The sequence below is a fragment of the Perissodus microlepis genome, chromosome 3 (genome assembly GCF_051167445.1).
Source record: "Perissodus microlepis isolate ML-2025 ecotype Zambia chromosome 3, ASM5116744v1, whole genome shotgun sequence".
In the NCBI taxonomy this organism is placed as follows: Eukaryota; Metazoa; Chordata; class Actinopteri; order Cichliformes; family Cichlidae; genus Perissodus; species Perissodus microlepis.
This window is the reverse complement of record NC_140463.1, coordinates 45,486,620-45,512,064: the sequence shown is the minus strand read 5'-3', so window position 1 is coordinate 45,512,064 and position 25,445 is coordinate 45,486,620. Positions and strand designations below refer to the sequence as shown.

General features: G+C 40.2%; 1 protein-coding gene across 4 annotated transcripts in view; it reads right to left on the bottom strand.

The window, feature by feature from the left end:
* The window catches only part of sorcs2 (sortilin-related VPS10 domain containing receptor 2), a 355,461-nt gene that overhangs the window by 38,893 nt on the left and 291,123 nt on the right, over positions 1-25,445 (bottom strand). For all 4 annotated transcript variants that reach the window (XM_084924623.1, XM_084924624.1, XM_084924625.1 and 1 more), the window contains 3 exons: positions 25,305-25,369; positions 19,201-19,319; positions 14,849-14,938 (listed from right to left, as the gene is read on the bottom strand). In XM_084924623.1, coding sequence (XP_084780749.1) covers positions 14,849-14,938; positions 19,201-19,319; positions 25,305-25,369 — 274 coding nt within the window. The remainder of the gene's footprint in view (positions 1-14,848; positions 14,939-19,200; positions 19,320-25,304; positions 25,370-25,445) is intronic.

Sequence of the window (25,445 nt, the reverse complement as noted above, 5' to 3'; positions counted from 1 at the left end):
TAAAAAGTGTTAAGCAGCTTATTAACTACAGCCGTATTTGTTACTCTGGGAATGGGAAGAGACAATGTTTGTATATAAAGAATTATTCTTCTTTTATTTATTAAGGGACAAAGGTTAGCCAAGCCTGCCTGGCCAAGTGTGGAAAATGTAATTGTATTGCATTTGTATCCTTGAGCAACATACTGAACACTGAATCCGTTCAAACAAAGTTCAAACAATAATGTAGACAGAACAATGGCAAACAAGGCAAGCACCCTACTCACCCCCTCCCCTCGGAAGGGAGGGGGTGAGTAGCTCAAATGTGCTGTTAGCATGTTAGCAGAGCGATGCTACTGTGAACCGAGGAGCTATTTTCTTGATGTGAGCTTCTACTCAGGGTTTTTTCTTCCAGTTCAGAGCAGAAATTTTTTTTGTTACGATACTGGATGTTGCGTTTTTCTCCACAATTTTAATTATAAGCTAGATACATTGCTGCTAACAGCAACAGGGATGAGTCAGTGAGTCAGTTGGGCTTGTGAATCATGATTCATGAGTCAGTAAAGTGATTCTCGAGTATTGAACGATTCGTTCATGATTCGCGCATCACTAGTCGTCATATAGATTCTTTTATTCCGTAAATATGGAACAACGCATCCACACAACTGTAAACTGCTAAGCTAGCACATGAACACACAGCCGGCATACCTATCTACATCCGGTGATTTCAAAATAAAAGTTCAAACATTACATCTCCCTTTAACAAACAAAAACGCTTCTGTGGTAGTGAGACTATAATAAGATGTAAACAATATACTTCTAAGTTTCAATATGCTATGCTGCTGTATGTGTATTCTAAACATTTTTTTATTTATTTTTCAAACATTTCAACACTCTTTTTAGTTTCTGCTGCATAAGTGTCTCTTTTTCATTTCCCTTTTTTTTTTTTGGGGGGGGGGTTACAAATCAAGGACCTGCCTTGGCTTGATGGCACGGCCGAATCTGGTGCGAGGGCAGGGTTCAGTCATTGTAGTTGGAGTGTGGTGGGGAGACCTGGTCTCTGGAACAATGTCTTGAGTGGTTTGCATGTCATCACAAACGCCAGTTTGTGTGGGAGTGCGTGGCGAGGTTTTCCTGGGCGCTGACGAGGTGTCGGCGATTGCGTCTCAGGAGTTGACCATCACCTGTTTTGATGTGATAGCTGCGTGGGGTCTCTGCTGGTTTGACAGTAGTGGCTGGCTGCCATGTCCCATCTTCTTGTTGGTAGCGTATTAGTGCGCCAGCCCGCGGTGTCGGCAGGGGTCGGGCGGATGTGTCATAATGTCTTTTCTGACGGGGTTGACATTCCTCCCGTCTTTCTTGCACAAGGCTTTGTGGGGTGACCTGAGGGCGGAGCTGTGTAGTTGTTGAGGGCAAAATGGAGCGCAATCTACGGCTCATGAGGATTTGGGCTGGGGATTTAAGGCCATCAACAGGTGTGTTCCTGTACTCCAGCAAGCTCAAGTAGGGATCCATCTTGTCCTGTTTTGCTTTTGTCAGAATACGTTTTGCAGTTTGGACAGTCTTTTCAGCTAAGCCGTTGCTCTGGGGTAACGTGGGCTTGATGTAATATGCTGGAATCCCCAGTACTCCGCAAAACGTCTGAACTCTTGTGAGCTGTAAGATGGTCCGTTGTCGCTTATGACTTTCTTCGGAATGCCATGTCTGGAGAATGTGGCTTTCATCTTGTGAATCACAGCTGCTGTGGTGATGTTTGGCAGGCGCTCGAGTTCAAAGTATCTGCTTAAGTAGTCACAAATGACAATGTAGTTTTCAGAGTTCCATGAGAACAAATCGATCCCCACAGTTTGCCATGGGTTCTCTGGGATTTCTTGAGACAGCATGGGCTCTTTTTGATTCGAGCTGCGATGCGTTTGGCAGATGTCACATTTCATAACTGTCTGTTCAATCTGTTTGCTCATGCCTGGCCAGAACATTATGTCTCGTGCCCTGTGTTTGCTCTTTTCGACTCCAAAATGTCCAGTGTGTATTCGTTACAGCATGTCTTTTCTCAGTGAGTGCGGAATTATTATTCTTTCACCTTTCAGGAGAAGTCCATCTGCCTCAGTGATTTCATCGTGATGAAATCACTGAGGCAGATGGCACGATGGTTCCAGTACTCACTGACAAGTTCTGGGCACTTATTGCGTGTCTCTGGCCAGCCTGACCGGATGATGCGTTTGACGGTAGAGAGTTGTTCATCTTGGGCCGTGGCAGTTTTGATGCATTCCAGTTTCTCTGTGCTCACTGGTGCTGTCCGGATGATTGTGTGCACTTGTGTTTCCATTTCCTCACTTAGTGAGCTGTCACTATCGTCTATTGACTTTCTTGATAGCGTGTCTGCTACTGGGAGCTCTTTTCCAGGCCTGTGGACAAGTGTTATGCTGTACTTCTGAAGAGCAAGCAGCATACGTTGTAGTCGAGGTGGTGCCAAGGCTAGCGGTTTGCGTAGTATACTTTCCAGTCGCTTGTGATCCGACTCAACTGTAATATGATGTCCGTAGATGTAGTCATGAAATCTTTTACAGCCATAGAGGACAGCGTAGAGTTCTTTCTCTATTTGGGTGTAGTTTTGCTCTGTTTTGTTAAGCAGTTTTGAAGCGTATGTGACCGGCCTTCCTTCTTGCATCACTGTTGCACCTAGTCCATTTTTATATGCGTCTACTTGTAGAGTTACTTCCTTTTGAGGGTTGAAATATGCAAGCACTGGCCCTGGTTCGGCAGTAAGGGTGTCTTTGATTTGCTGGAAAGCACGCGCGTGTTCTTCTTCCCATTTGAACGGTATGTCTTGGTGCAGCAGCAGTCTGAGTGGTACGCTCATTTCTGCCAGGTTTGGGGCGAATCTGGCGAGACAATTCACCATTCCAAGGATTGTTTCCAGCTCTGCAGCGTTTTCTGGAGGTTTCATCTTTTTGATAGCTTTTACCTTGAGTGGGTCTGGTTTCAGCCCGTTGGTTGTGAGCTTATGTCCGAAAAAACTCAAGTCTGTAACACAGATGCGGCACTTTTCTGGATTGAGTTTTAAACCTCTCTCTCTTGTGCGGTTGAGCATGGCTTTGAGGTTCTTGTCGTGTTCCTCTTTTGTTTTTCCGAACACAATGATGTCGTCAACGATGCCTGCCACTCCTTCCAGGCCTTCATATGTCTCGTCAATCCTCCTCTGTAACTCATCTTGAGCAGACACAATGCCAAAGGGGAGTCTGAGGAAACGGTATCTGCCGAAGATTGTGTTGAAAGTAGTCAAAAAGGATGACTCTTCACTTAGCTTGATGGCCCAATAGCCGGAACGTGCGTCGAGGATGCTGAAAAAGTTTGCACCTGTAAGCTTGTGTGTCACATCCTCAAGAGTGGGGAGTGGATAGTGTGGTCTCATTATGGCTTTATTTAGAGGTCTTGGGTCCAGGCACAGCCGGAGTTTGGGTCTTTTCGGGTTCTCACAGATTACCAGAGCATTGACCCATTTGGTGGGCTCTGTGACTTTTTGGATATTTCCATATTGTCCAGCTCTGATTTGACCCGATCTCTGAGGGCAAAAGGCACTCTTCTTGGTGGGCATACGACTGGTGCGACAGTCGGGTCCACGGTGAAACTGCACTCACCTTGGAATTCCCCAATGCCTTTGAAAACATCAGAATATTCGCTCATGATATCTGGTGCTTTGGTGGGCTGCCCTGCTTCCATGCTCTCCGTTACTGCGTACACAACCTTAATGAGTCCGAGGGCTTTGCATGCTCTGAAGCCTAATATTGGTGGGCTGGTGCAGTCAACAACATGAAACGTCTGTTCTGATTTTCGGTCTTTGTATCTGCTAATCAACTCACAGTGTCCGTTGACTTTGAGTGGGTGGCCCCCATAGCCAAACAGTTTGTCCTTGTCCTCCCTGAGTGTGTAGCATTTGGAAAGTGTTGGCTGGTATGATGTTCGCTTGTGCTCCAGTGTCCAACTTGAAGGTGAGTTTTATCTTATTTGGTCCCAGTAGTATGTCTGCAAACGGACTGTCTCCATTATCCTCTGCAGCTATGGTGTCTATGAACAGCTCTGGCTCTGAATCGTTAGCCTCTAGTACAGTGTGCACCTCTCTGTGTCCTTTTTTTCTTTCCACGTTGCTCTTAGATCTGCATACTTTTGCAAAGTGGTTGAATTTATTGCATTTCAGACACTGCTTTCCTTTGGCTGGGCAATCAGTTCGTTTGTCGTGATTCCTCCCACATGCCATGCAGGCTTTGTTTTGGTGTCTGAAACTTTCACTTGCTTTGCTGGTTCGCGGTAAGTTTTGTGGTTTTGTGCCTTTGCGACGTATGGCATGCACTTCATGGTTGTCGTTAGTCATAGCTTTTAGCTGTGACTGTGCTAGCTCATAGGAACGGGCTATGTCTATAGCTTTCTCTAGCGTAAGAGTCCGTCCTTGGCTGAGTAGCTTCTCTCTGACGTGAGGAGAGTTGGTTCCAAAAACTATTCTGTCTCTGACCATTTCTTCACTTTTTTCATAATCACAGTCTTTAACAAGGAGTTTTAGCTCTGTGACGAAGTGCTCAAAGGACTCACCGCTGTCTTGTGTTTTTTCGTGGAATTTGTATCTGGCGAATATAGGGTTAGCTTTTGGCGTGAGGTACGTTGTGAAGCCGTTGTAATACGTTTGTAGCATCTTAGCTTCGTCTTCTGTTAGGTTCCACGTATTACTTATCTTGTCCTTTGTCTCCGATCCACAAAAGTAGGAAGCTGCACTTTTGTTCCTCTGACTTGTCTTTGAGTGGTCCAGAAAACATTAGCTCCACATGCTGTTTGAAGCGGCGCCAGGCGTCGGGTAGGTTGGACGAGTCCCAGTCCATTCTCGGGGCTGGTACACAGTAGACTTCCATTTTCTTCCTTTTTTTTTTATTTATTTTTTTCGAGTGGGTCCGCTGAGGAGTTACTCACTCTGACACCATGTTGTGTCTTCACTGCTTATGAAGAAATCTGTCATGGTCGGCTGTGTGGCAGGCAGGCAGGAGTGGTGGACCCAAAATGCAGGACTCATAGGAAACGAGGTTTCAACTGAAAATGCAGCTTTATTGCTGGAACAAAACTTCAACATAAAATAAAACTCACAAAAGCAAACAAAACTCTAAACTGAGATGCAGGAGGACTGGAAATCATGAACACAGCAAGTGAGGGTGAACAGACGTGAACGACGCGACACTGACACAAAGACACACTGGGCTTAAATACACTGAGGGAGTCATCAAGGAATTAGAGACAGAAGGGGGACACAGCTGGGAGGAATAAGACCTAACGAGACAGGGAGAGCAAAGCCGGAACACTGACATCAGACAGGAACAAGAACCTTCAAAGTAAAACAGGAAACAAAACACTTTACTAAGACACGGACTAGACAGAGAGAGACAGACTTGATACTGACCAAGCCTACTAAATAATAATCATAATCAAAACAGTATCACTGATAAATCAAATCATAATCTAGAAAAACACCAAAGCATGAAAAACAGAAAGCTGGGTCAACATGACCCAGAACCGTGACAAAATCGCCTCGGAGTCGTCATATAGATTCTTTTATTCCGTAAATATGGAACAACGCATCCACACAACTGTAAACTGCTAAGCTAGCACATGAACACACAGCCGGCGTACCTATCTACATCCGGTGATTTCAAAATAAAAGTTCAAACATTACAGTCAGGTGTTGTATTTTCTTTTTCTTGATCAGGGAAGTAATACCCCGTGTTTTGTTACTAGAAAGGGGGAGGGTTTTTGTTTGTTATTTTGGCCTCGGAGACTCCGAAGCTTTTAGCTTCCCGGCTCAGCTGTGTGCTGCAAGTATTTTGCTTGGCTTGGTGAAATAAACCCCGTGAGCCTTCCAGCGACTGGTTTATGTGCGGTTACACTCTTTTCCCGTGTTCTTCCCTTATTCCGAGATAAGGTTGCACCTCTGGCCAGTGGCTACCCCGGGCTAAAGGGGACGGGGCGTAACAGTAGCACAGTGAACATAGTCTCTCTCCTTTCATCTCAAACAGCATTCTGTCCCACAGCCCCTCACCTTTTTGCATCTATCTTTCAAATCACTGCCAACTTGTGGCTGCAGTTGACTATTGACAGTGCAAGCAGTCTCGACTCTGCTTTACTAAGGGGGCATCGGAATCTGTGTTTGGCCAGATTCAGGTGCGTGTCCATATCCCGTTAAGAATGGCTTTAACTTTTCAAGTTCAAATGCAAGCAGCGTTTTGTGGCTGTTTGTGCATGGTGGACAAATCTCTGATTAGTTCCCCTCTTTGATGAGGAATTAATGGGAAACAGAGATGATGCCTCTGCTTTCACTGTTCTGAGATCAGTTACCAGAACAGAACTAGGACTAGTAATTAAACAAGCACACAACGATACCTCAGCTTTCTTTGTACTAACCATCTTGGTCAACATGTGTGATGCAGATGAGTTGGGAGTAGTGTGAAAAGCACATCAGCAAGAAAAGCCTTGATGGTGCAGGGAAACCATCAGCTCCTGCTAAATCCTTCTTTATAAAACAGTCAATTAAGGGTGGTTAAGGTGGTTTCCAAATACAACATCTTGTATTTGTTTATAATTCCATATTCACACTTATCAATGTCACACAATGCTTAAAACTATTAATTCAGATGTCATTTTAAAAATGTTATAAATACATTTATGGTTTTCAAAATTAAGATTTAGATCTTTTTCTGAGCTAAATAGTGATACCCTACTGAAGCTTAAAGAGAATATAAAGTATTTAAAATGGGCTCAGTTTCAAACTTCTGCAAATAGACTAATGTGACTAATGGGGAATATTTTTCTGCAGGAGTACTTTTACTTTTTGAACCTGACAACACAAACTTTTGTGTCTTGAGGTGTTGTCATAATGTTTTCCTACTTTTGCTTGATAAATGGCTCTGAAAGAAATTCCTCCAGCAATTTTCATTGTCAGCAAATGGAAAATATTTGGGTGACAAATACAGAAGTAATATTTTACAATTCTTCAGCCGGGAAGGAGTGCAAAGAGGTGAAGATGTCCAGAAAGAGTCTATCAGCATTTATTAAAGAATATCAAACAGGCAGCACGAGACAGATTAATCTGGTCTAACTTCCCTTATTAAACAGGCAACTCATTCCAACTCTAAATTAATGAGGCATACAGCAAAGTACAAGCTCTTTTTTATTGAGACACATAAGATTGGTGTCTGTGTGAAATTGGCTGTGTTAGTTGGACAGAGACTATCTACGAAGTGCAACATCAAACGGCACAATACCTAAATATTCAACTGTAACTTCACTTTTTCTGTATACAGCCCATCTCTGCTGGTTCCACCTGTCCCCAGTTACTTCCCCGTGTCCTTTTTAGTCCTAGCTTTGCCTCACAGTCCTCGTCTGGATTTCTGTTTCATTTGTCTATTGGACTTTGAGTTCTTCTGGACTGTCTTATATGCTTTTTCAGCTCAGTTACGTTTGTTTTTGTGGTCATTCTTATTCCTGCCAGTGTCTGTTAACTCAAAACAAATTAGTCTTTATTAACATCTACAGACTTCTGGCACTGCTCATGCATTAACATGCAAGACTGCTGCTCAAATTACACAAGACTGTGGCAATGGCAATCAGTAAGTTAAACATTTAACCATAAAACAATGTCAAAATGCCTAATCAGCAAATCAAGTTGCCAACACTCAACCAAAAACCATCAAAGAATATAACTATTATATGATGAAAGTAGAACATCGTTTGTTATGCTGCACGTTCCAGGCAGATTGTCATTCCTGTATAACACATTACCATGCAACACTGCCTCTAAATGAAAAAATAAATGAGCAGTCTTCATAATGACACCATCATGTTTCAGTTCAAACAAAAATATTCCACCTCATTTACTTCTCCTTGCATCTTCAACTCCATATACCTTTTCTCTCTTTCTTCTTCTATTCCAGTCCTCCATTAAAGCCCTGCGCTGCAGCCTGTTTTTGGCTGACAGTTCATCCGAGGCAGCAGTATGGAGCTTGGGAGGAGTTGGAACTGAAAAATATCTAAACTTTAGCTTCAGATGCCTTTTTAACATTCAGAGATAGTCCTCCACCTACCAGAGGGACTAAAAAACAACACAAAAAGAAGAAAAAAAACAATCATACACCAACACAAAGGACTGTTGGGGTGACAATGTAAATATATGCAGACAGTATTCATGGAAATGCTTGGGTGGAAGACCTCAATTTAGTGGCCAAACAGAGTAGGAAGGAAAAGAATATCCTGTGACTCAACTCAGGAATCGGATGTGATAAAGATGGAAAAAAGCACTGTTGTCTCAATGTGGTTATTAAAAAGGGAAACACATGAGCATATTTAATGGCCTGAGATACTATGTCCCACATTTTTTTCATCAATAAATCCTTATTGTAACAAGGATACATGCAATCTTAATTGTCTTTTAAATTTTTAACACAAAAACAAAAAGCAGAATTGGTGAACAAAAAAAAAGCCCAAAAGCCTCTTTTTTGTTGTTTTTTTGTTTTTTAAATGTGAGATCTGCTGATAGGAAATTAGTTTTTTGTTTCTAAGTATGTAGAAGAAAAATGTACATTTTTTCACTGTAAATTTTTAGTTTCATCATAATTAAACTTTGCGATTTTCCCCAAACTACAGTAATTTATAGGATCTTTTTGCAAATAACAGAAAAGAGGAGCAAATACTAAACTGAAAATGTATTGGTGTACATCTACAATTACCTGCAATATTTTACATTCTCTAAATAAGGGGCAGACAGAAATGAGGCAGGTCGAATTTTCTTGTGTTTCACGTATGCGCAGTACTGGAACGTAAGCGTTTTTGGTCGTTTCAATGTGGACACACAACTCTGTGAAAATGACTGAAAACACTAGTGTGGACGCGTAGCGTTTTCAGACAAAAACGCTGTTTTCAAATCTATCCGGGCTAGTGTGGACGTAGCCTTAGTGGGTTACCATGTGGCTGTGAGTGTCCTTTCCACACTCACATGCTTGATTTGCCTGCCTGATTGTGTGAGGCTGATCTGCCAGTCAACGATCAAGAATTCTGGAAATTGGCAGATTCTGGTCCCTTGTGGTGGGTGAAACTCTTGAAGTGGCAACCACTAGAGCTGAAAAATGAAGCAATTACAGAACTGATAGTTTCTCAGGTTCCCACTTGAGGCTTGTACTCATAGACTCCCATGTAAAAAAACAAAACAAAAAACACAGCCCCCCCATTAAAAAAAACATTATCTGCTTAATATATACAGTAAAACCTCTTTACTCTAAGCTAGTAAAATACCTGAAGATTTTCATGAAATTAAATCTGCCATACACTATAATATTAAAGTTCATTTGATGATCTGAACATTTTAGAGTAATAAATATGGAAAAAAAGGAAGGAAGAGGGAAAATATTCTTTCACAGCAGTGTATTTCACTGTGTACTTGATCCAAACTCAGCACAGTGCTAATAACACTAGAAAGGCAACGGCAGAACACTATAATGAGAAGGTGCAGAATGTAAAGCTCAATTTACATTTACATTTACACATGAAAGGAAACTGTCTGGGTGTTCATCCTGAAAAATCTACCAACCTTGTGTGGAGCAAAAACAAACCACAAGAATGAGTGAAAATAAGGATCCCCTGACTTTAAATTGTACACACTAGCAGAAGGATGCATAAAATAAAATGAGGAAATTGTGAAAGTGAAAGATGTTTTCGTACATCTTGTTTTACATTTAGGTGAAAGAGACAGCAGGTTTTAATAATGTTATCAGACAACATTCACTATTAAAGGCATACGTACAAGACTGACCATCAATCATCTCACCCTTGCATATCCTAACAATCCTTTGTTTTGGATTTTCACAGTGACTTATACATTGTGTGCTCTGACTGCCTTGCTTCAGCCGTGCCTCCTAAAAGTTTTGTTTCCATACGTTGATGTTTACAGTCTATAGTAAAAGTATAGTAACAGAAAAAGAGAAAAAGGTTTAACAGTAATCACTTATAATCATGTAGCCAGGATTGGTGTACAAGCCTGTGACCACAGTGACTACATGGATCACTGAGAACAATAGCTGAGAAGTCTTACAAAGGCAGGACAACCATGTTAGTCATGTTACACTTGCCAAATACTTCATTCCTTGATTTTTTTCCCCAGTCTTACCTTTTCAGGCAGCCATTCAGAAACATACAACAGGAGCTCTAAATGGTTACCATTGTGATGAAGTACACTATAGTGCCAAAAGGATTCACTCAAATATCCAAATAATTGAATTCAGGTGTTTCAATTACTGCCATGGCCACAGTTGAATAAAACCAAGCAGCTATGGACTGATTCTTATATAGCGCTTTGCTATTCTCCCAGAGTAATCAAAGCGCTCTATACAACGTCCCACATTCACTTTCTTCTGAGCTTTTAGTGCCTCCTAGCTAACATTCATACTCCAATGGATGGATCGGAGAGCAACTTGGGGTTAGTATCTTGCACAAGAATACTTGGCACGGCCTGCTGTACTTCCTGAGCTACAGCCACCCTGCAGCTAGGCATACGCTCAGAAGCGTAGTGGTCACATACAATCACAGAGTGAGGTCAGCAGATGCTGAGACACAATCCCTCTTCTCACCTCACCTAACACATCTTCCCCCTTTCTTCCTCCTTTCTCTTTGACCAACAGTACCACAGTTTCCACTGGCACCCTGTTGGCCATCAGGGTGGAAACTGAATTGAAAACATGAGTGTCTTAAATTGAATTTCAGGCCACATGCTAAAAGCAAATGCTTGGTTGACATGTGAAGGAGATTTATAAACTTCTATTACTTATGCCAGTTCTCAATACTCCTGCCGGTGGCTCATGTACAATTATTTCAGACATCTTTCTGACAGATTATACTCCATCACTGTCCCATTTCCTACAGTAACATCACTGAGCCTTGGTCAGAATGGTGCGAGGAACGTCTTGCTCATTTAATTAACGAGAAAAAAAAAGGACAACATCTGATGCCAGATTTCCCCCGGCAGTCAGCTGTGACATAATAGCCTCTTCAGTGGGCTCACCCTCTCTCAGCAGCTTTGAGCTCATTTCCTTTCACACTCTAACAGATCCCATTAATCACATTAAAATACCCATCATGCCCCGTGGACATTACTGAATTCAGTAAAGAGGTCTTTGATACAGTCGGCCCACACATTTCAGCTTTCTAAAAGATTTAACTGCTTTAAGATCTCATCCAGCTGTCTTACACATACCTCTTAAAGATAAAATCAATTCTCTTAGTAATTATAAGCACTCACTCAAAATGCTTACAGGTCAAGCTTTTATTTCCAAATACTGAAAAATTAGCTGTCATGGGTCACAGAGTTTTGACTGTTGTCCTGATGTGAAAAAGTCAGATTATTTTTTTAAGATATTATTTTTATTTCACATTTATTATGTACTGCTTCTTCACTGCAGCATTCTGCCTCTGCAGCAGAACACACCCTTGCAATCCTGAAATGTGGTATTGACAGCCACAAGTGTTTCTTTGGACTTCTGGCTTCACAATGCCATTGACAGCTCCTGAGATTGTTTGATTTTCATTTTATTCAACTCAGCTTGTACCTGGTAATACAGAGGCACATAGGATTCTTATACATCCTATTCTGTCCCCTGCGTGCGTGGTTCTGTTACACGAAGTGACAGATAGCTAAACATATGCAGCAGGCACTGAAAGCATTAAATGATGAGTCAGACGTGGAAGTAAAGTTGAGGGCTGTTTACTTGTTTGTCTTCACCAATGTACATCTTACAGTGCTTTCCCAGAACTTGTGAAACTACAAAAATACAAAAAAGAAATATGCTCAATGAAGATAAAGAATTATGCACAAGCCAAGCCACAGAAAAATTCACTTGACCGTAGTCTCCAAGCTAACCACTAGGAGATGCTAAAATGCTCAATGTGCACATAACATTATACATCCCATTTAACAGACTTTAAGTCTCGGACCCTCTCATATCTAAAGACATTAGAGTCATAATAAACTATTCATATATCATATAATGAGAAATTTATAAGAAGAAAAACTGGAATAATGGAGCAGCAGCACAAGGACATTTAGCCCACAGCTGACCTTGTGTTTGGAATGGGTGGTTCTGACAGTTATTTATTTGTCTAGAAAACCCTATGCTGGCAACAACAGCGTGAACTCTTGAACTCATGGACATCACCAGATACTGGGTTTCCTCCTTTTTTATGTTCTGCCAGGCCTTTACTGCAGCTACTTTCAGTTGCTCTTTGTTTGTTGGCCTTTCTGTCAGAAGTTTAGTCTTCAACAAGTGAAATACTCAGTTGGGTTGAGATGGGGTGACTGACCTAGCCAATCAAGACATTTCCACTTCTTTGCTTTAATAAACTCCTGGGATGCTTTGGCCGTATATTTTAGGTCATTGTCCATCTGTATTATAAAACACTGCCCAATCAATTTGACTGCACTTAGCTGGATTTGAGCAGACAGTTTGTCTCACCTCAGAATCCACTCAGCTGCTTCTGTCCTGTGTTACATCATCAATAAACACTAGTGTCCCAGTGCCACTGGCAGCCATGCACACCCAAGTCTGCAGACTGCTTCCGTAGGACCTACTAGGCACCAACAAGACACTGTCTGGTCAATGATACACTGATAGTTAAACAAAGTGTTAAACCCAGAAACATGATCACATTCCGAGTGGCCAGAGGAGATGGAAGCAGAGCAAAAAGGAACAATTATTACCTGTGATTTCACACCCCAGAAAGTGTGTGTGTGTGTGTGTGTGTGTGTGTATGTGTGTGTGTGTGTGTGTGTGTGTGTGTGTGTGTGTGTGGTTAATCCATCACTTGGGTCAGGTCTCACAGGACAGAGTAAAACTACTTTCTCTGATGGCCTCTGCATTTTTTATCTGCCAACCTTTCAATTATTCACAGTGGAAAAACATGGAAACACTTCCCCTTACTCACACACACACTTTCTCCTCATCTTCCCCCTTCAGTCTCTCTCTCACCATCCCTCTCGCCTGTCTCTGTTTCTTTGCCCTGACACCCCACCCCATGTCGCTCAACCTAAAAGCTTCGCAAAGCGTGACCTATCTGCTCACCCAAGTAAGAGGACACATGTAGAGAGACAGAGGGAGCGATGAGCATGAGAGTAACTAGGGCATATTTTATCTAAACAGATACTTACACACTAATACACAAACTAATTTATCCACTGGCTTCCCATTACAGCAGATCTCCGGATGTGTGTGTGTGTGTTTGTCTGTGTAATTCAATTCCTTTCACCTTAAGGATCACAGAAATTGTGGAGCTCTTGGTGCTGAAGTAGCCAGACAATTCAGGTTATAAGATTTCTGTAAGTGGTGGGCTTAGTAAAAGTAAATCTGAGAGTATGTGGGGATGTATTTTACATATAAAAATCTTGAAAGATTTCCTCAGGCTTACCATGCAATCAGATGAGTTCAATAGCACTCTGGCAAGTGTCACACTAAAATGGTCCCCTGTGCAGCTGATGCTGACAGCAAAGGTTCCAATACTGGCCTGTATTGAAGTGGAGCTCATTTATCCTCTCTGGCTATGTGAGTGAGTGAGGTGTGAATATTTTATGGGGGTTATCATGTATCAGGGCAGTTCCAGGATTAATTTGAGTGCAGGTAGTGTACTAACACTTGAGACCAACAAAGAAGTGGAACATATTGGTACAAGGGGTTTGATTTTAAAAGTTTTGAATCCACAGAGTTAGGAACATGAAATTTCACACTAAACCCTTTGTATGGGGAATGGGACACATTTACAGTATATCATTCTACCATGCCTTCCTGTGTCTGAACAGATAATAACAGAACTTTGAAATAATGGACCTTCCATGATTCTCAGTTACCTGCAACAGTCTGTGGACTTTCTATTTCAAGGATACACAATGGATTTCAGCAAAAAATCCAAAGAATGTGATGGTTCAAATGCCTTGCTTGTCTACTCCTGGCATCAGTGAGAATATTATTAGCTTAGAAATTTAGTACAGCGCAGCATGATACAGACTTGAAGATAAATTATACATTAAGATATAAAAAAAATAAAAATACACACATAGTGCTTTGATAGTGAAAGGATTACCAAGCAGTAGATGAGGTCAATGAGACTGACCTAGTTAGTCACATGGCTGTTTTCAAATCCTCAGTTATAGGATAAAACATAGTAACGTATGTGTAATGTGAAAGGGTACTTCAAGAGTACTTCACCAGTAAATCAAGTAATTACACAGCAAATATGTATAAGTAATGTGGTGTGTACAAGGAGTGGTAGGCCAGTCTGGTCTAATTTAATGAACTCACATAGGTGAGTATCCCAAACTTTTCTGGTACTCTGGTCTTATTTAAATTCATCATTTCCAAGTAAATGTTGTAACCGTGTGTGCTGATGCACGGGTATATATGGTGTACGCTAGTCCCTCAAATATTGTACAAGATACAATAACAATAGTGCGGGGCTCTAGCGATGGAGCTGTGTATCATGAAATACTGTTGTGAACCTGGTCACACATGGAATGTGAGCATAAGTGTGTGCAAATATCAGAATACAAACTGCAGTTCACTTAATGGTGTGGGTTTCATCAGTAATGTCTTTACAGAACCTACACATTTAATGTCAAAAGTAAAAATAAATCTGATTCCATTGAATTCTTGTAATTATTCTTAGCTAAACAACTATAAATGAAAGTGTTCAAAACACTGATCCCTGAGGGATGCGTGCATAATTCAGACTGAGAAGTCTTTCAGGGAGCAAACTGTGTCAACCTTAAATCAATATTAGCAAAAGATGCACCAATTGTCTCGTCCATTACCTTTGGTAAGGCATACTTAGGAAACCTCATCTGGACAAATTCATTCCGTCGGTAGGACACATAGTGCTTGGTCCGATTGCCTGTGGTGACCTGGGAAATAAGCAAAAACAACAGCAACAGCATGAATAACACAGTCTAACAGTTCTACAGGTATAATATAGTCAAACAGTTTTAAATTTTTTATAGACATACGACCCAGAAGTATATTACTTTAAAGGGAAAGCTGCTGAATGCACTGAGATTAAAAACGAGGCAAGAGTGAAACAGAAAACAATTTGAGTGACACAGCATCAAGAGACATATTAAGGCTGAATTCATCCAGTCATTTAAATATTGTCCTGCAGAAAAACAGAATCAAATGTTCAACATCTGCAAATGTCCAGCTGACTAGGTGGAGGTGCACAGTTCACCATCTGTTGCCGGTGACTCACCCTGTGCTGATAGGTAAATGCAAAGAAACTCCTGCGCATTGCACAGACCTTGGCATTCAACTCACAAATGGGTAAAAGGCTGAATCATGCCGCCTTCCCGCTGAGTGCTCAGACGATGAGAAAGCTCACATAGCACGAACTAGAATACTCAAACAGGTGATTCTACAGTTTAGCAGAGGAAGTTGGGAGAAAAGAGACCGCACTGGTGACTGACAGTGGATTGGAACAAGAGCTGAATGTGTCATATCCCAAGTGACGGGCTCAGAAACCAGTGTGAACCATGTTCTGAAACACTCCCTGCCAGGTGAGCAGCACTGAAACTCCTTATTTTTGTTTGTGTTAAAAAAAAACTTTTTTTCTTTTGTCAAAATAAAAAGGAAAGGTTTATAACTTTGCATTCAGTGCTTCTATTTTTGACTTTGCCTTTTTTCCCTTCTTCATGGAGATGTCAGTCTCTGTCATCTGAGTTCAGACTGAGCTGTGATTATTGCCATTGCTTGTGATTGAAAGGAGCAGGTGAGTTCCACTTTTCTTTAATGATAAGCATTGCAGAGGGATCAAACAAAAAAAGCCATTTTTAATAAATGAGAGCTACAGAAGAAAGTGTCATGGACTGAGGTTTCAAAAGGAATCACTTTCTAAAGGATGGCTGCCAAAGTGGGATGAGAGCTGCATTCTCAGCTCTGACTCAGCATATTTATGTAGTGCCTTAATGTTGGAAAAGTACCCTGAAGATCTGTTTATACCATTAAGATTTTTTTTTTTGGACAAAATTTATACAAAGAGCCAGAGTTTCTTGTTTTTGTGAAACTTGTGTGAATAGCTGAATGTCAGAGGTTCAGTACTTCATTGCAAATCAATAAACTTGTCAGTTTCAGAAAGAAATGTTTTGGGTGAACCCCCAGCAGCTGAAAGGATTAGGACTGCAGGCTGCCAGTTGTTGAAAACGCCTTCACTTAAAATAACAAACAGGAAACCAGCAAACTAAATGAAACCCAAAATCATAATAAAAGAACCGAGCACAGTAAGGAACATGTGAACAAGAAGTTACTAGACAACAACCAACCAACTGAAGGAAGGGTTATAACAAACAGGTGAACTTAGTGAACAATGAAGGGCTTTAAAAAACTGAAAACCTCACGGGAAATGTTCACCACATAACAGCACACTGAAAGGAGAAAAAAGAAAAAAATCAAAAGACTGACAAATCACAAGAAAAGCTGGCAATGCAAGTGACAAGATGTATTTGGTCTATCATCACCTCCAGTTTTTTTCTTTGTCTATATGTACCTTGTTTTAGTTTCTGTACTCAATATAGAGACTTGTGTTTAGGTATCATAATCCACAACACACTTTTTACATTAATTCTCAAAGTGTGGAGCTCTGAAAACTAATTTTCCAAAAGGTAATCAATTATTTGCTGTTCTGGACGCTTTCAAATCTACATAGTTATTCAGTTAGGTTTGAGATTATTCTAATTAGGACCTCATAGATTAAAGGTGACCAGTCAGAGCACTTTGTATTGTACTGTATTGTATTGTATTGTACTTGATGCATGCTCAATCATCCAGGTAAGTCGATCACAAAAGGTTGATTCTGTTCATCTGGACGTAGCGTTTTCAGTGGAAGAAACGTTTCATCACTCATCCAAGTGACTTCTTCAGTCTCAGTTGACTGCAGGTTTCCCTAACCGTATAAACACTACATTTGCACAATAACTGAAACCATCTTTTGCCATCTTACAAAGCTGTGATTGCAGCCATTCCCCAACTCTCTCTGTTAATGGTACTTATGGCCTTTGATCAGTTGTTGATCAATGGTTATGATAATTTTCATATTAATGATCAAGGAACAGACCTCACCTTATAAAGTTGGGGATGAAAGTATCAACAATTACTTTAAAGGGAAAGTGACACATGCAGTAAATGTTCGCACACCTACATCACTCACAGAACTGCCAGGTGTTGGGTTTCATTATAGGTAAACAAGTAAAAACTGCTAGTAAAGATTTTCCCATTTATCATTGACAGCGAGGTGTTGGTCTTCAAACCTGATAGCTGTATGTAATGCTTGAAATATTAGGAGGATTATCCCTTAAGGATAATGGGCCAGTCTACAGTGACCTGATGAGTTTTTATTCTTCTCACAGATGCAAACACTTATGCACACATAACTTTACACATAGGGGGACAACACCCAGAGAGAGCAACTTTGTCCCACTGTGGAGATTGTCCTCTACCATACCAGCTCATGTCTATTCTCCATGAAAATAGAATTGAACTATTGGCCACTGCAGAGTGTGCAGTACTGTACTGCATGGCAAATCAATTATAGACAAGATTAATTCCGCACACTATCACGAATAGAAATTCTTTTTCCATTTCAAGTGACAGCACTGTATGTTATCTGGGCAGCAAGAGTTTATCAGTAAAACAGACATAAAGCTGCAAATTCAGCTGTAAGCGCAAACACAGCTGCAACTGAATAGATACACTGACAGATACAACATATACACAAATGCTGAAAGAGAAATAACTGGGGAGATGCAGGTTTAAAAAAAAAACTTGCTCAGTTTTTCCTTACTAGTATTATGTATATAGAACTATCTCATAGTATAAGACTTTAACTTTGTTGTTTATTGCTTTTTTATTGTAGAGTGTAGTATTTTTATTCTGCTGATTTAATGCAACAGTTTCTCTCGTGGGATCATTAAAGTATCTATCTACAGAGTGCTGGAAAGTAAATGCAACAAAAGCCACAGTATAGGTGCCTCTGCCTCGACCCTTTGAGACTGACTAGATTTTGGGTCCACTTTAGAGACGTACAGTACAAAGAATGTATCAGTCAGGAGACAAGTTTTGTTTCTTGCAAGAAAAGAGGAAGAAAATAGAAGTTTTCACTATTTCACTAAGCTCGGGAAAAGATCATAATATCAATCATATTTTTTTCCTGAGACCTATGCATAACCTGAAATCTCCATTTGACTGTAATGTAGACTATGTGATTATAATTCTGATAACACTCTAGCTTAAAATAATGTTTAAGCTTGGCTAAGCTATGCAATTTATCAGTATCACATCTTGAACACCCTGTGATAAGAAAAATACTAGCTTGAGAAACATGTATTGTTCATTTTTTAATCCATCTATAAAATGATGGCCTCTACGGTTGACTGACCAACGGATAATCCTCCTTTTGAAGTTCAGTTACTGTTTTCTAGCTCACCCCTGCATTTCCTGTCTCATGTTTTCCATATCATATAGCTCAGTGGTCAGGTTGCTGTTTGCATGTTCTTCCCATGTCTTTGTGGGTTCTCTCCAGGTACTCTGGCTTCCTTCCACAGTCCAAAGGGTTATTCAGTGATTCTAAATTGCCCATAAGTGTGAATGTGAATCAACATGGTTGTCTGTCTCTCTGTGTTAGCCCTGAAACCTGTTTGCGGTTGCAGGGCTGGAATAGGGTCCAGACTTCCTGAATTGGAAAGGCAGAGGAGAACAGATGGACTATATGATCATGCAAATGCATAGGTGTACACATTTCCTCTCCCACAACACAAATAGTATTTATTAAATGTGTACAAAAATGCTGTCTACTGTGTGAAAAGCTGAACGAGTTCAAATAGAACAAAGACAAAACAATAACCTGCAACACGAGACATTAAAATAGAATTTGAAACCATCAGAGGAGCAATTCCTGTCTTCTCATTAATGCAGCAGTCAGATGTAATGTTGAGAATATTAGGTGCTGTGGAATCTAACAAATGCATCAGACAAAATGGAGTGGATACGTGATAGGATTTAAAATTTAGTTTGAATAGAATGGCAGTAGTCTGGAATATGAGAGAAGATAAGTGACATTTATATAGCACAGTGTTTCAAAGTGTAAAATAAAAACATTCATGCACATGTATTCCTCTTTTACCTTGACAAATACGTAGTCATCCTGCACCAGCAGCGAGTTGTGATCAATTTTTCCAAGGAACTGTGCCGTCACCATTTTGTCCGAGCAGTTCTGAATGAGGCAGGTGACATACAAGTAGCCTGGAGTGACATGGACAGCAACAGGACAGGAAACAGTGACACAGTCAGGAAACAGGAAGGGATAATTACTGCTGGAAATTTTAAACAAAACATTCATACTAACAACATATTAACATTCATATCCTGTTAATAATTGCAATGCATCTTTGTAATTTCTGCCCCCACACCCTTGAACAGGTCCAGGCAGATCATGGATCCTCTCTGTGCCTTGCTCTGCCTGACGTCTCTTCCTGTTAAAAGTTCTTCCTTCCCACTGTCACCAAGGGCTTGCTTACCAGATGGTTGGTTTTCACTTTTGTTGGCCCATAAAGTCCCTCAACTGGACTATTTTGAAAACACATTATAAAACTGAATGAAATATAGTGTAAAAATTTTTTTTTTATTATGAGGTCTCAGCTACTTAATATCTGATGTGTTTAAATGTGTTGTAAAAATAAAGTAACTTAACTTGAGTAGGTTGAATATTCACAGAGATTTATGATTATTCAAACAGCATTCACAGTAATGGCACTTATACTGTACATTGAAGCTAAATACAACTATAGCTTTTAGCTGACATAATAAAAGCTGTGTAATCTATGTTAAGTAGAGAAAGTAAAAGAGAAAAGGCTCAAGAATGGGGAAAAAATAGGATAGAATACAATAGAAATAAGCATAAGCTGAAGACTGCAGCTTCTGCTTTTCTGTGGCTGGCTGTTAGAGGGAGTGGAAGAAAATGTAAGCGAGGAAAAACTAGGCGAAAAGGAAAATGGAGACATCATTTTCCAGACTCTATAAGATATGACAGCTTCCCCATAGACATACAGTCGTTCTAGGATCCAAATGGCCAGGAGGGATTACCCTCACACAGGCACACAGAGAGGCTAGCGCATGGTGCAAAGCTCAACCACTATTGAATTTCAACCAGCAGCTGCATCAGCAGCATCGACTCCTGAAATTCAGCCGCTATGTTCCCCCCAAAGGTGACAAGCTGGCAATAGAGAAAATACTCACACACACACACAACTTCACACTCTCAAGCCTGCATCCACGCATGTGCGAGGTTAGCAGTTCAGATGTACTGGCTGAACCCACATTTATGGTTTGACCTTCAATTGATTACATCAGACACTTGGAAATAAGTTAAAAGTATCAGCTCAGATATAACTTAGAGCTTAACAGCATCTGAAGTGAATTAGACATTCATCAAACTGACCTTGATCTTTCAAAAATACAGGTTCTGCAGTTTAGAACCTGAAAACACCAAATTGGAAAGCCTCTTACAGGAGTCACTGAAACTTCAAATCACCAACTGGCAAACAGAATTTATGCTTACTTCTCACACATGTTTAACATTAAAAAATAGATGATAGAAAATAGACTCAAAGAATTTCACACATAACTTTGGAAGTACTAACAATTACTACGACCAGATAATGAAACAAAGGGCTTCAAGCTACTTCACGGCAGGCAACTTAAACTGTGTGTCACATATATCAGTGCTGCTTCTGCCCTGCATCAGTGCATTCTGTTTCAATTCATCCACCAACCTCCACCAAAGCTCAAGGAGAATCACTCCCTCGTTTCTGCGAGAGGCCTGGGAGCCTGAAGGTCTTGCACAGTATCTTTCCATTTCCCAAGACTGTGCGGTTCTGCACAGATATCTCAGATGTCATTCCTGGAATCTGCTGATCTGCTGGGTCACTGCTCCAAGTGTTCCAGTTACTATGTGGACCACTGTTGCCTAAACTTTCCAAATTGTCTCTAGCTCCTCTCTCAGCCCTGGTGTTTGCATTTTTTTTTCATTCTTCTTGTGTTTCTTGTTCCTGATGTGGCTATCACTTGGTATCGCTACATCTAACACTATGACTGTCTTCCTCTGCTTGTCCACCACTACTATTTCTTGGTTGGTTACCCATCACCCGTTTGTCTGTCTGTATGTGGAAGTTCCACAGAATATTACCATGGTCATTCTCAACCTCCTTTGAGGGCATATCTCATTTTGACTTTGTGTATATATATATATATACATACATATATATATATATATATATATATGTATATATGTATATATATATATATGACAGAGACAGGATGACTCTTTCTCCATGTCCTTTGCTAAACAGAATGGATATTAATCTACCTGGTTTAAAAATTCATAAAAGACAGTTTTACAGATGTCTGTGTTATAATGCACCATATCAAGTCACCTTCATTCACATGTGGTACATCCTATCTCCTTTATATTGATGTCTTTTACTACTTTTTTTCTAAAGTATTATCTTAGTAGAATAAAATCAACATACAACTACATGAAAGAAAATTCAAATCAGTTCAGCCTCAGGATGACGCAACTTCATATCACATGACTGAGTCAATTCTTTTCATCAGCACTGTACTTTTCCTCCTCTGCTTTGTCTTTGTTCAGGAGGTGTGTGGTCTAATAAATGGAGTGGCTAATTTATTGAAAAGCCCAGACATTTAATCAAAGCAGCATACGGTGGAGAACTCATTAAAAAACTATTAGATTGGACTAAGTGTTCAATTCCAGCTTGTGGCACACTCATTTCTTCATGCCACTTGCTGTCCTCACATACCACTCACATGGTGAAATTGGGTGGTATGTCGAGGAAAACAGCAACAGGGAAACAGGGCATAGCTAAAGGGATATTATTGACACTGTGGTGCTTATTTAAAAAATACAGAAAGCAATACATGTGATACTTGTAGAGACATGTACACATTTACAGTACTCCTAACATTACAGCGTCAATATGTGCATGAACAAGATACTCTCATGCTTTCTTGCCCTTCAATCTCCCTAATGACAAACTAATATACAAAGACACACTGCCAGCTAGCATCTCTGTGCACACATGGCTCATCCATCAATCGACCACCCCATCTCCTAGGAGACTTTCCTCCCACCCCTCCAGCCCTTCTCAAACATCAGACAGCAGTCCTGAGAGCTGAGGGCAGGGCCACAGTTCCTCATCTCTCCTGTGTCCTTTTTGGTAGCATGCCACTGTTTAACCTTGGCCATGCTACGCATGACAGGGTTGGAGCAGAGGATTTGGGGGAACAGGGTGAACAGATTGGTTTAGCATGCCTGATCGCTCCAGCCTTCCTCAACTATCTATCTGGGCACAGAAGCAAGGAGAGGAAGAGGGAGGAGAATGAGAAAGATGAGGCCATGTGCCCCAGGAAGAGCTCCCGTAACTGGGCAGTCAGCCCAGACAGACAGCCTCTCATCTTCACTATCCACAAACACAGGGAGCTTTGTTCAGCCCGACAGATTTCACAATGCAGGCAGCATCTTTCTGTGTGTGGGTTACAAGATTGCTCGTCTCCTCCTCAAGAGGTTCAGATTTTAATGGCCATTTATAATAGGGAGGTTTATTGAGAATGGAACAGCAAATATAATAAACACATCCTTCATTGTGCCCTTCAGAGTCTGCCACTCCTATCTGACTTTGCCTGCTCAGGTTTATTTAGAGGTTATAGTTTAGAATTTAGGATTATAGTTTGGGAGACTGAGAGAAGATGAAGTCAAGATGTGAATAAAGAATCTGAACATTTGCCACCTTCATTGACAAATGCACAATCTCAAATACACATTTCTATTACCCTCTTGGCCCTCTGTGTGGAGGTGTTCGCCTGTCACTCAGGAGATATGATAATCCAAATTCACTGGTGTTGCCCTGAGGGACCCTGAGTATTTAGCTTATCCATTAATTCCCCACTGACCCCTCACACATAAACACTACCAACACTCCCACACCAAGGTCATTCGGTCATCTCTTCTTTTACTTGCTTTTACATTGTAGTGCTAGCGCTGCCTATTGGTAGGTAAAACACATTATCCTCTACCTCAAGAATTCTTAAAGAGAAGTTGATCCTCATGTCATAGTTGAACTGAATGAGGCATCAGTCATATCTGGCAAGGATATTTCAAGAAACAAAATTCATTACCATCAATCCGGCATAGGACCATATTGGCCTGTGCAAATCCAAATCACTCCTTACAGATTTACTAAAGAGGCACAGTGACGGTTTTGCTTTGATTGTCATGTGACCTAAGATTGGTTACGCCTTTGACTTTGAATCCTTAGTTAATATATCTGAGTTTGAGTTTCTGTTTAGGTATTTCTGTACTCTATTGCATGAAGTTTTAATTCTTATTTTTTGAGGTTTAGATTTTTGAGGGTTTTTTTTTTAGGATCTCTGCCTGGGTTTTATTACTCTCATAAAGCTTTTCAGTTTTCTAATATTATTTCTAGTGCTGTCAATAGATTAAAAATATTTAACTAATTAATCTCACAATTTTCTGTAATTAATCACGATTAATAGCAATTACTTGATCAATAGCAATAGCAATTCAAAGAGTATTTAAATAATTTTCTTGCATCTTTTAACACAGGTTATTTTCTGTGAAACTTTTTAAAAACCTATATACTAATAGGTAAGTATACACTAATATATAATATATATTAGTGCTGTCAAACAATTAAAATGTTTAATCTGATTCATCACAGGGTTACAGTGGATTAATTTTGATTAATCACAATTAAATATCATTCATTTTTATTCTATATTAATCGCATTTAATTTTGCATGAGCAAACAGACTCGAGAAAAAAGGGAGAATGTACGCACTTAACATGTTTATTGAACATCTTGAACATTTCATGTTAACAAAAAACTACAAAAATGTAAACATTTATCCTCTCTCTCTGTCAGTCTTGGGGAGGCACTTCAAATCCTTGAAACGAGAAACCAAAGCTATGTAAAGTGCGTGTTCTCAACGATATTAATAGGTCTGCAGTTTGTTGCAATCCACTTGGCAATTGTGTCAGTCAACATGTCTGAGGTAGACTTACTGAGTCCCCGATTCTCCGTGAGTGGTTAGCCAAAGTCCTAGCAGCATCCCCGGCTAATGTATGCTCCACGTCAGTGTGATATTTTAAGCTGGAAGTGCTTCGGTGAAAAGAAAATTCCTTCTTGCACAATTTGCATAATACTTTATGTCGGTTGACTGTTCCGTCTTGTTATTTCTTTAATACTCAAATTTCCATTGAGAGGGCCAATGTGCGTTTATCATCTTCCATATTGAGTTGATTGGTTCAGCTGCCCATCACTACCAGATCAGCTGCCCATTTGCGCATGTGCAAAGGTAACTCTATTTAGACAAACTACCCGAAATGCATTGACAGAAACATTTTAGGGATTTTGAGTCATTCTGCACTCCAGATGCGTTAATTGCGTTAAAAAAAATTTTTATCGCGTTGACCGTGATGGCAGATGAATTTGCGTTAACATGTTAATTTTCACAGCACTAATTATTTCCTTTTGGTTTTGCCTTAAGGCTATTATTAATTCTGTCCTTCCCTGAATTCAGAGTGAGTTCTCTTGTGCCTTTAGTTGGGTTCTTTGTTATTTTAACAGTTTAAAATTAGTTGTCTCTTGTGTCTTCCTTTAAGCTTTACTTCATCCCCTGTGATTGTCTTGATTACTGTCACCTATGTCTCATTACCCTCCTGTTTCCAGTTAAAGTGTATATATAGTCCTGTGCTTCTCCTTAGTCTTGTCTGTAGTCTTTATCTTCCTCTGTGTGCTCTTAGTTTTGCCTGTTTCCCTGCAAAGACCTTAGAGTTCTGCTTGTATTCGGATTTGGCTGTAGGCATTGCATTCAACCTAATAAAAGTTCACCTTTTTGTTTAAAATCCTGTATTTTGGTCCTCTACCCATCAGCTTGTGATAGTGCCAGTTACTGTATTTTAATAACATACTTTTAAACCCAAGTAAGAATACACCTGGTAGCATTTCAAATTTCAAGTCTCTTTGCTATTTGCTATTCGTTGTATAAAATTGGACCAAAGCTAAACCTTGTTCTTTATTTTACCTCTAGATTTATATCAACTTATAGAAATTCTAATAAAGTTTGATCTTCTCTGACCAAGTGCTAACATTATAACAAGATGAGTGGGCTAGTGGAAGCTCACTGCACCTCCACTTGTATCTTGCATCTCCATGTGCACCAGATCAGGATCCACATCCACACCAGATACAGACCTGGAACACAGAAGACAATCATGTCAGATGTAGATCAGACTTCAAGCTTAAAACCACATATGACTAGTCCAAGCAA